The sequence below is a fragment of the Typopeltis vanoorti genome, chromosome 13 (assembly GCF_054136105.1).
Source record: "Typopeltis vanoorti isolate ZY-2024b chromosome 13, IOZ_Tvanoo_1.0, whole genome shotgun sequence".
NCBI classification, from domain to species: domain Eukaryota; kingdom Metazoa; phylum Arthropoda; class Arachnida; order Uropygi; family Thelyphonidae; genus Typopeltis; species Typopeltis vanoorti.
The window spans coordinates 19,973,370-19,985,578 of NC_143561.1; the positions used below are offsets into that span (position 1 = coordinate 19,973,370).

Here is a 12,209-nt window from a genome sequence, read left to right on the forward strand (position 1 = left end):
ATGGCTACAGTTTTATTGTAATCTATTTTTTTTTTATTTTTAAGTGGAATCTTGTGAAGTATTTTTGCTGTAGCCAATTTTCAGAAAGGTATTGTCAATAACTTTTAATTCATGTTTTTGACCACTGGAGCAAACCTTCCAAGCCCTGCTTTTTAGTGTGTTAATGACACCTAGTTTTTGTGTTGGGTGGTGGTAAGAGTTTGTGTATATATTGGCCAGTATGTGTAGGCTTACAATAAACAGTGAAGGAAAGACTTCCGGAAGGAAGACGTGTGACAAGTGTATCTAGAAAAGGAAGTGTGTTTTGACTTTCAATTGTGAATTGTTTGTGTTTGTTTATGTGCTGAGGAACGTGTCTGTCTGGCAGCCATGCACCAATGTATCTAAGCCTGTTTACCGTAAGCCTACACATACTGGCCAATATACACACAAAAACTAGGTGTCATTAACACACTAAAAACTGCTTTAAAATTTTTTTTTTCACTAGAAGTCAGGCCAGTAGAATAATGGTTGATCAAATCATTGTAGCATACTGTTTGAAATGTAATATAGCTTTTTTTTTTTGTGTGTGTGTGTGTGTGTGTACTCCAGATGATGACCTTAATATTATTATTATTATGTGACACCTCCAGGGAGTCCAAACACTCATCAAGGGAGGGCACCTTCTCTACAACTCTGTCTCCATCACTCAATCCATCAACTACAATGAACCACAACTACACCAATGCTATCTACTGTCCTCTGCCACCACAAGTATTTTCACAGACAATCACAAACATCCATGCCCATGCTTGGATTCAAACCCACAGCCCTTTGGCTGCAGAGCAGATATGCTAACCACTCGGCCACCCATATGAAGGCCAAAATGTCGGGAAATTAAAATAATTATTCCAAACATGGTTGTATTCTCCATAATTTTACTGGAATGAATGTTAATCACCATGTAACATTAAAGGAACATCTTTAGCCTTCATCTCCAAAAAACTAGGTGTCGCTTTCCACTCGAGTTACTTTTTACATATACAGCTCCTGACACTTGAATCCCAATTTCACCTTATATTAGAATATTGTTTTCACATGTGCAATGGTGCACCATAAACTTCTCCTAAAAATCCTTGGTTCTCTCCAGAAGCGGGCATTCTCGTTAATTGATCCCTCCCTCTCTCTCATAGATACTCTGTTTCCACCTGATGCTTCTACAGATTTTTCATGGGCACTATTTTGCTGCTGCCATTGCCACTTTCCCTCAAGCATGTAAATATAAGGAACTTCTGCTCAACATATATTCACTATCTAGCCTCCAGGTCCACTGAACCAACTTCTTATTGTCCTGTTTCATTCCATCTTCAGTATTTTGGAACAATTTTATTTAAGGACTGGAACTTCATTTGTCAAAAACATATAATCCCCCCCCCCCCGACTGCTTGCCCTCATATGACACTGGTGTGCTACAAGCTTTGCACTCTGTCGTGTGAAAAAAAAAATGCTATTTCTCTTCATACATACCTTTTCTTTTAATATTCCTATATATATTAACCAGAATTCACAGTATTTTTGTAGTCATCTTTATCTCCTTTTTTTATAAATTGATTTAAGTTATTTTGTTATATTCTGTTATTCCAAACCTTATTAATCATGATGATATTTGATGATGTATGACTTGCCAAGGTATGTCAATGATGAGTTGAAATAGAGAGCAAGAATCAATGGTATGTTTGAGAAAAAGAAGGTGCAATTTGTGGATGTGTGGCATGTATTCGTGGGAAGAATGGAATTATACAGAAGTGACAGACTGCATCTGAATGGCTTTGGAGTGAGTGAACTGGAGAAACTGTTGCTACATGGAAATGCAGTGTGCGATGCTAGAAAGATATCAGAAGTAAGCAGTGAAGTGAAAGAGCAGCAAAGTGAAATGGAAGAGACTGAAGTGCTCAGCAATGGGAATAGTAGCAGTCTCAGAATGAAGAGAGAACGAGAATGCAAAAGGAACAGAGAAATGGGTGTGTGTGTGTGTGGAGGGGGGAAACAGAGAGACATGCCAGAGAGAGAGAGAGAGAGAGAGAGAAAGTGAATATTCAAGTAGTAGTTGAATGTATGTATGAGAATGATCAGCATAGAAATGAAATGGTTGGGATGTGAGTAGGGGAGTTGAGACTGAGGATATGTGGGGTAAGTGGTGATGAAGGTGATTGGACAAAGCCAGGTGTGGTGGGAAAATAACCACTAAGTGGCTTGAGGACTGGTTGTAAATCTTAAAATGAACTGTTGTGTTAATTTACAAATGCAAGGAGTATCAGAAATAATGGAGATTAAATTGTTTCAATGATTGAGTTTATTTGCCCTGAAAATTGTTGGAATAAGTAAAATGGTTGAATGAAGATCTTCCATTTACTGAAATTCTGTATATACCTTTTAGAAGTTTGTAACTCTCAATCATATCATCCTTCTTTCTCCTATTTGCTAGTGTCTGCAGCCTACAAATTCTCAATCTGTCTTCATAATCAGTATTCCACAATCCCGCTATTATTTTTGTTACTCTCCTTTGCACTCTCTCCACTATATATTAGATTAACCACAGAAACCAGACCTGCGTGCAATAGTCTAAGTGAGGTCTTATCAAGGCCTTGTAAAGAAGCAAAATGACTTCTTATCATTACATGTCAAGGTTCATTGCAACATTGCAATTATTCTCTGAGTTGTATTTATAATTTTTGATATGATTCTTGAACTTCAATTTCCTGTATACTAAAATTCCAAGATCCCTAGCCTGATCAATTTCTTTTAGCATAATCCCACCAATATAATACAACACTGGATATCTGATCTGTGAAAGTGCACGACCTTACATTTATTAACATTGAACTGACAGCCATTTTCAGATGTCTGCAATTCCAGCCTATTCAAATCATTCTGCAAGTACTACATATCAGCAGCACTCCTGATTACCCTATCTATCTTTGCATCATCAGCAAATAGCTGTATGTTGCATGTTAAATCCTTCCCAGCATCATTAATATACAGATTGAATATCAATAGACCAAAAATTGATCCTCAAGGCACACCTCTAATTACCTTGAATCTTGCAGATTCATACCTCCATATACGGCTTTTTGATTTCTGCCAGTCAACCATCCTCTTATCCATACCAATAGTTTATAATCCAATCCTATTCTCTGATTTATGCAACAGTCTTCCATGCTGTACTTTGTCAAAAGCCATAACAAAATCCAAAACTATCATTTTGTGTCCCTTTGTCTAACTCAGTGGTAACATTATAATAGAATGTGAGCAAGTTGCTGAAACATGACCTTCCCGAAGGCAGATTGAACGAGTGCAGTTTGCAAAGCCTTGTGAATAGGAGGAAGAGAGGGGATATGATTGAGACATTTAAGTTGGCCAAGGGTTGTTACTGGTTGAAAATTTTTCCACTTGGTTATACTATAAATTAAAGATGCCAAGAAATTATATTTTTGGTTTAAACCTTTATCCAAGTGTAAACAAATAAAGTTTGCACCCAAAGTAATTTCAGGACTGAGCAACTCACATATAAAAGCTAATGACTTCGCATCACTTGCCTTAGTAACCCATAATGCAGAGCACATACCCTTATCTATCTATATGTTCACTGGGCATCTACAGATGCCGTATGATCACTCCAGTGCTCGGTGATGTGCCACACCAGGCCTCGCCATGTAGTCCTGTTGTTTGCAGCCTCAACTCTCTAAAGATCAGTCACTCCACACACACACTATCCATCCATCTCATTGATGGTCTACCCTTTCCTCTTTTTCCAGGAACTTGACCTTCTATTACTGTTCTGAGAAGTTCCCCTTCCATCCTTTCTGTGTCCAAAATATTTTAACTTTCTTCTGTCAATATCCTTAAGGAGCCTTAAAGTTCTACTGATCTTTTCTAACATCCATTCATATGTACGCCTTTCAGTATATGATATCCTCAACAACCTTCTGTAACACCACATCTCAAAAGCAGATATCCATTTCTTATATGATTTCTTTAGCTTCCAAGTCTCACATCCATAAGTCACTGTTGGAAAAACAACTGCATCCAAAATCCTGAACTTTGTTCCCATGGAGATAGATCCATTCTTCCAGATTTTAGGCAGGTCTCTGACTGTTGTTTTAGCCATTCCTAACCTTCTTCTGATGTTCTTCTGAACAGCAATTCTTCACATTAATAATGGATCCCAGGTACTCATACTTGCTGACTTCAATTCTTTCTCCATTAAGGTACACTTGTTTCTCAAGAGCTTCTTTGTTTGTATTTCCTTTGAGAATCATAATCTTTGTCTTGCTAGGATTGAGTTGAAGTCCTTCGTTATTACTAATCTTGTTAACTTTGTCAAGAATTAATCCGAGTTCTTCCATGTCATTACATAGGAGTACTGTATCATCAGCATATTTCAGATTACTGATCAATCTACCTCCTGTCCTAATTCCTGTCCTAAGCTCATCCAATGCTTCATGCATGATGTCTGCTGCTTATATACTAAACAAGTGAGGAGAAAGTAAACATCCTTGCCTAACTCTCCTTTTCCAACTTGAAGCCAGTCAGTGAATCCAACACCTGTTCTTACCGTGGCTTCTTTCTCCCTATACAAGTTGGCTATCAACCTGATAGTGTTTTGAGGAAAATAACTGCATACCCTTATGGACATGCATAATGCTATGCATTATGGGAAGGGTCGCTACCCAGACTTGTTTAGACTTTTATTTGAGGTCTCATCATTATCTCGTGTGAAGTCATTAGTCTCTATATGCAAGTTGTCCAGTCATGAAGTTACTTCATGTACAAAATTTGTTTACTTACACTTAGATAAAGGATTAAACCAAGAATATAATTTCTTGGCATCTTCATTTTATAATATAACCAAGGGGAAAAGCTTTCAACATCTATCTCTAATCCAAAGTATTTTAGTAATAGGATTTGACACCTTTTAGCTACTTGTATATGGAAATATGGCTTCTGCATTACTTCAAACTTTGTATCACTTCTAGGTCTGGCTCCCATCAATAAATCTCAATAAAGGTTGAAACCATTCTGGGTAGTGATCCTTCCCATAATGCATAGCATTATATATATATATATATATCCTAAGGATATGTGCTTTGCATTATGGGATACTAAGGCAAATGATGTGAAGTCATTAGCCTCTATGTATGAGTTGCCCAGTCGTGAAGTTACTGCATACGTACACTTTGTTTGCTTACATTTGGATAAAAGATTAAACCAAGAATATTATTTCTTGGCATCATTAATTTTAGATCGTTACTTGGTTAATGAGGAAGAAATTTTTCATAGAATGAAAAAATTCAATGAAACAGATTCTTTGCATGGAGAGTAGCTGATGAGTGGAATGCAATGTCTGACATGGTGGTAAATTTAGATACATTGAATGAGTTTGAAGCACAGTTTGATGGGCTTTGGGAGTAAGTGTGTGTGCATGCACGTGCATCCTACAATGAGTCTTTGACTTCATTGAAATCTGGAGCTGATAATTTCAGAATTTTAAATAATTTAAATTGAAATTTAAAACATTTTTTTTTTCAGATTTTGCATAATTTTATATTTATATTGCCTTCATGGTGTTTTCTTATTTTTCATTTCATTCATTCCATTTTTCCTTCTGATATTGTAATATTTTCTGTTAGGTCATTCTTTGGCATTCTTTTTTTATTACTTTTTAATTATTTTATATTTTTTACATTTTCTTTTCTTTTATTATTAATATATATTAATATTATTCTTTGTTTTTCTTCTCTCTCTCTTTGTTCCCCTCCCCTCCCCCTCATATACACTCACTATTTTTTTGTAGTCTTGCTTTTTTTGTACTGTAATTTAGCCATTTCTGTAACTGCCTTTTTTGGGGTTTTTATTATATTTTCTGTAGTCAGTTTTTGTTTTAGACATTCTCATTCCTCTTCTGTGTCATTTCATTATTCTGCTCTCATAATAAAATATTTATCATTAACTAATGACAAATAGTACAGGCTGGTTGGCCGAGTGGTTAGCATATCTGCTCTCCAGCCAAGAAGCAGATGGTTCGAATCCTGCCTAGGGCACTGATGTTTATGATTGTCTTTCACCTTTTGTACATTCATTCATACAAATATGTATATTTTACCCCAAGATGAACTGGGTCAACCTATGGTGACCCAGTCCATCTTGGGAGGTGTATGATGAAAGATAGGATAAAATGGATGAACAGAGAAATTAAATATTTGTTACTATTTGTCATTGATGATGATGAGCCTGGCTTCTCCCATTTCAGGAGAATAGTCAGGCTGATCATCATTAATGACAGATAGTGACAAATATTTAATTTCCCTGTTTATTCATCCATTTTACCCTATCTTATTTCTATTCTAGGTATAATCTTTTATCAGTTTTAATGATTTCTGATTTATCTGAGCTATTCATCTATTTCTCTTTGTTTCCATTTTGTATTACTCCATACTTGCCTTGTAGTCCATCATGGTCTCTTTCTCTCAATTCTACCAAGTCGGAGCAATGCATCACCTTCTTCACAGTTTAATCTTACCACTATGAAATCAAAAATTCATTATTCTTATGTTCCCTATCATATATAATTAGTTTTTCAGAATCCAGAAATTCACTTTCTTTATTCATATGTGACATTTCTTCCTTTATCTGTATTTTCATAATGTTTTCTTTTTTAGGCTATTTAACACTTTAATTTAATTAATTAGTTTGCCTAATTAGTTAATTACACTTTAATTAGTTTGCCTAAACATTTTGTTATCATTGTTTGCATTCACCATTTTAGACCTACATTAATATCTTACTGAATATCTTGTCCCACTTACTTTCCAAGGTATCACTGCTTCTTTCTCACTTTTGCAGTTTGAAAGCATAATTCTTCTGCTACTATTAACATTATCCTTTTTCTCTTCCATATCCTTGATATCTTTTTGTAATATTACGTGTGGAATTTTCAATTAAGACAGGGTACATGTGGAATTACCGGGTTGGTAAGTATGACAAGCTTATGAGATTGCTTGGATCAGTGCCATGGCATGTAAAACTGCAAGAGCATTGATAGTGCATGGGAAGTGGTAAAGGAGCCTTTGAGGAAGGTAATGACTGACTGCATGCCTCTGGAGAGTAAATCAAGTGGGAGTTAAATGGATGAATAACCATTAAGCTTGAGCTACAAAAAAAGAAACAATCGTGGAGGGAATTTAAGGAGAAAGGTGACCTGCAGGCACATGAACAGTACAAAGCAATGGCCAGAAGGGTAACTAGTGTGGTAAGAAAAGCAAAAGCAGATTATGAAAGGAAATTAGCAACGCACGCTAAAGAGAATCCCAAACATTTATTTCGATATGCTGCAAGTAAAAGAAAAAATGTACATGGCAGAATGATTTTGAGGAATGCCGATGGTAGGGAGGTAACTGAGTCAGTCAAAATAGTAGAATTACTAAGCAAACACTTTGCAAGAGTATATCATCCAGGTGGTGATATTGCAGGAATGAGGGAACTAATGGCTTATACAGGAATTGAGGTGAATGTAATGGAGGTGAATAGTATTTTACAGAACCTTAATGTGAACACATCTGTGGGATTGGATGGTATACCAGCTCAAGTCTTACGTGAAGGAGCAAAGGAATTGTCAGTGCCATATTGTTTAATTTAAGTCTCGGCTCTGTGTTAGTCCCGAGGGGGGGGGGGGGCTGGAAAAAGGGGAAAATAGTTCCATTGCATAAAGGAGGTTGTTCCAAGACTGCTGTTGCTAATTACCGACCGATCAGCATATCAGAAGTCGTTGTCAAGGTTTTGGAGAAATTAGTCAAGAGCAAACTACAGGATCGATAGATGGAAATGGGATACTGTATGGGGGCAGCATGGTTTTGTGAAGGAGTAGATCATGCCTCAGTAACTTGCTGAGGTTTTATAATACAGTGATGGCTGAACTGGATAAGGGTAATGGATTTACAGTGATACTGCTGGACTTTGCTAAGGCCTTTGACAGGATACCACATGGAGTTCTGTTGGATTCTAATTATGTAGAAAATAGAATAAATGTTATTTGATTCAGAATCCAACATGATTTTCCATCACAAGAACTATATTTGTAAATATTATTTAATGTAATTACCATAAATTATAATTGATATCATATAACTGCCCTAATTATATCACGTTTTTGATTATTTAATCAAAAGAAAGTGTTAATGATAAAGAAGTTCTGTATTAAATATTAATAAGCTGTTTTATTTATTGTTATGTCAATATTGTAAGAACTTATATTTGTAGTTTAACTGCGCATTTATTGAAATGCGATCATTCTATTTATTCTTTTTGTGAAAGCTTAATGTTATGTAATAACTCAATGTAGTTGTATAGCCTAATGTAACATTCGCGAGAATGTTTACGTTTATCGGTTGTCATAGAGACGTGTGAAATAAACGAGCGCGTGTGAAGGGAGCGTGGACAGAATAAGAAGAGAAAATAGATACGTAGTAGTAAGTGGGAAGTTGGAACGGAACTTTGGAACTATAAGGTAGCAAGGAAGTAAACTAAAGAAGTAGAAGTAATTAAAAGATTCCTAAGGATAGGAGTTGAGTAGATATTTTTTTATATAAGTGAATCTTATAGTTGGCTGAAAGCAAAACCAGCCGTAGTAATAAAAAGAAATTATTGCCGTAATCGGATAATTAGAGAACTGGACATTCAAAGAAGAATACTGAAAAAATCCAGTCAGTCTACAATTACGACTTATTTCTGTACTACCATGAAAGGGAATTGTATGGAGTTAAACTAGTTGATGAATAATAAATAAGAATAATTAAACACCTTATAGTTGTTATCTGGATTTTTGAAGCGCGATTAGTAATGTTTTAGTTATTTAGTGTTTCGCAAGTGTGATAAATACAATTTGAAAGTGTGCTCACAAAATATTGGAAGTACTGAAGATTATTTCTGGTAAGGACAGTCATATTAGTTTATTTCAGTGTATGCAGATTTAAGTATTAGTTCCGTTGCGCTGTTTCTAACATTAACTGTAGCTTACCATCGAGGCTGAGAGTTGAAAATATAGACATTGAAGTGATATCTACCGTGGTTAGTGCCTGTTATGAGTTAATCGTAGAGTGTAGCTGAGAGATACATGGAAACTGAATAAATAAGAAATTCTATTGTAATAGTTTGAGTAAAGAAACTTTGTGATTCTGAAACTGTGAATTTGTTTGAGAAAGTTTGAAAGATTGGATTAATATGAATGACTTGACTTGATGTGCTAACTTGACTGGTTTGTCATATTTAGAAGTGGAATTTATGTATTTGTCAAATAACTATATATTAAATATTTTGTTTGTTAATTTAAATATTGTGTTTGCCTGAATTTCTTTTTACTGCACCGTTCACAAAAATTCGAATCTTGCGGGAATCCCAGAAAGAAAGAAAATAAATACCATCGGCCTGATTGAATGAAAAGACTGCTAACTAATTTTGAATTAAACTTACTAATTCATATAGACTTATCTAAGGATGGAGTGGCGCAGTATAATAGAAATTTCTCTACCCTTAGATCAGTGATTAATTTGCAATTAGTTTTCCTTTATTTTATGAAAGTGACTTTTAGCAAGATGGCAGATTCGAACATCAAGAGAACACGTCACGACAGTTCTAATCAGTAAACTGCAGCACATGGGGATGGATATAGGGTTGTGAGATGAGGAGGGTGGCTGACAGAGAGATATCATAGAGTAGTTTATTCAGGAGTAGAGTTCGAAAGAAGACTTGTGACTATTGGTGTGCTGCAGGGTTCTGTTCTTGGACCACTGCTATTTAATTTGTTCATTAATGATATAGGAAAGGATCTGAGTAGAACTGTTCATTTATTTGCCGATGATGCAAAGTTGGGGAGCAATAGTTGAATACACATGATGTCAAAATTTTGCAGGATGATTTGGATAGATTGGCAGACTGGGATAAGGAGAATGGATGTCAGTTTAATGTAGCAAAGTGTAAGGTTATGCATTTTGGGATGAGAAGATTAGCAGCAGTATACCACATTGGTGGAACTGTACTCCAGGAAATTGACGAAGCCAGAGATTTGGGAGTATTGGTGGATAGGGAGTTGAAGTTTAGGGGGCACATAGCAAAAGTGGTTAAATCAGCTCATCAGATCACTTGGTTACTGAAGAATACTTTGACAAGCAGAGATAAGCAGGTTATTGTTATTCCTCTTTATCGAGCCTTGATAAGACCTATCTTGACTACTGTGCCCAGATTTGGACGACAGGGTTTCTTCTTGATGGGGAGAAGGTAGAGGATCCAGAGGTGAGTGACCAAGATGATAGCTGGCCTGTGGAATGAACCTTCAAGAAGAGGTTGAAGATCTGTGGGTTACAGAAATTGGCTGGTAGGCAGAAAAGGGGTGATATGATTGAGACATTTAAATTGCTGAGGGGTTTTTACAGGATTAATTCAGAGGAAATTTTTCAGAACAGATCTGGTTGTGGTAGAACTAGGGACCCATCCATGGAAACTGAGCAAAAGTGTAGTTAGTAAGGGTGTTAGACCTAGGTTTTTTTACTTGGAGAGTGGTATATGAGTGGAATAAGCTGCCAGAGTCTGTTGTGGGCACCATGACTGTGAATGAGTTCAAAGCAAAGTATGATAGATACTGTGCTAATGCTGAATAGTTCTTGACATGATGTTTAGGGCCTCTCTTGATGAGTCTAAAGACTCTTTGGAGTTGCCCGTAATAATAATTATATCTTTTCAAAATATTTAGTGAACTCTTGGTTTACTAAATATCAATAATTTTTGGGCATGGATTCAACAGTGTAAGAGATGCAGTGCTGAAACCTGTTTAGAAACATTTCTTTATGTGAAATGGAAGAAAGCTTTGTTTATTAAATTTCACATTACATATCCAAAGGTAAGATACAAAAGTAAGAGGAAACGAACCATAATAAGCTTTGCTCATCTTTTGGTTTTCATTTTCAATCTATATGATTGCTGGTGGAAACTTGATCATTTTGGATACTAATGTGTTGTACATAATATACTACAAAATTCAGCGCCCAATAACCATTGTAGTTACTGAAGAAAAATGGTCGCTTATCTTTTTCTATTTTGCCATTAGTCTCATATAATATTGTAGGAGGTAGCAGAAAGCTAAGAATTTGTATTTTTCAATACATTATTGGTATAACAGTTTCTTAGTAAAAGCTTAGTTAAGTGAACTTGGAAATTAGCTCATTCAGGGGTTTAATTTTTTTAAAACTTTCTTTGCAGGGCAAAGTTTATGTTTTTGATAAAGTATTCAAGCCAAATGCAACTCAAGATAAGGTTTACAATGAAGCAGCCAAGGCTATTGTCAAAGGTAATGAATTTTTTTAAAATGAAATATGACATCTCAGTTAAAAAGGTAAGAAAAATAAAGGCCATTATTCTGAAATTAAACCCCTCTGTCCATTTTTAATTTATTCTTAATTTTTTAATAAGAAAACTGTGCAGTAGATAATGAAATCTGTTAACATATACAATTTGATACAGTTTACTGACAGCATCAAGACATTTAAATTTTCACTCTATATAAATAGAAAAATTAAAAAGAGATGTCTATAACATGTGAGTTCTGTATTTTTCTACCACAATGCAAGAAATCCTTCTTGTTTCTACAATCAGTTAAATATACATTTAAACATATTCCATGAGTCAGAATTTATTGTGCTAGGGAACTTTTTTAAATGAGTCAGAGTTTACAAAAATATCTCAATGTTTCATTGTACATTCCAGTTTTGATTATATAGACTGTAACTTGTTAACTGCTATTTAACAAGAAAGTTTTCTTTTTTAGGAATAAGATAAGAAAGAGTATTGTGATATAGGTGGATTGATACGGTACAAAGTGCCTTAGACGATAGGAATATAAGATCTGATAATGTTGGAGTCTTGACAAGTAACAGACTGATTTGGAGGAAAATTGTAGATAGGAAGTTAGTAATGATGTAATTTTTTCATGTAGTACTGTCATATCCTGTACACCCCTTGAGGGTACATGGCAGGAATTTGATGATGATGATGATGAGAGTATTGTGAGCATTAGAATGAAAGGAGTTATGAAATGTATGAAAAGTAGGCCAAAAAAAGTGATAAGCATTGTACAGAAGGCAAAGTTGAAGTAGGAAAAGAAATTGGCTGTGTGCAGGTTAAAG

At 35.3% G+C, this 12,209-nt stretch overlaps 1 protein-coding gene across 2 annotated transcripts in view; it reads left to right on the plus strand.

The window, feature by feature from the left end:
- The window catches only part of LOC150099979 (kinesin heavy chain-like), a 579,478-nt gene that overhangs the window by 40,917 nt on the left and 526,352 nt on the right, over window positions 1-12,209 (plus strand). For both annotated transcript variants that reach the window (XM_090403282.1, XM_090403283.1), the window contains exon 2: window positions 11,287-11,374. In XM_090403282.1, the coding sequence (XP_090259408.1) occupies window positions 11,287-11,374 (88 nt within the window). The remainder of the gene's footprint in view (window positions 1-11,286; window positions 11,375-12,209) is intronic.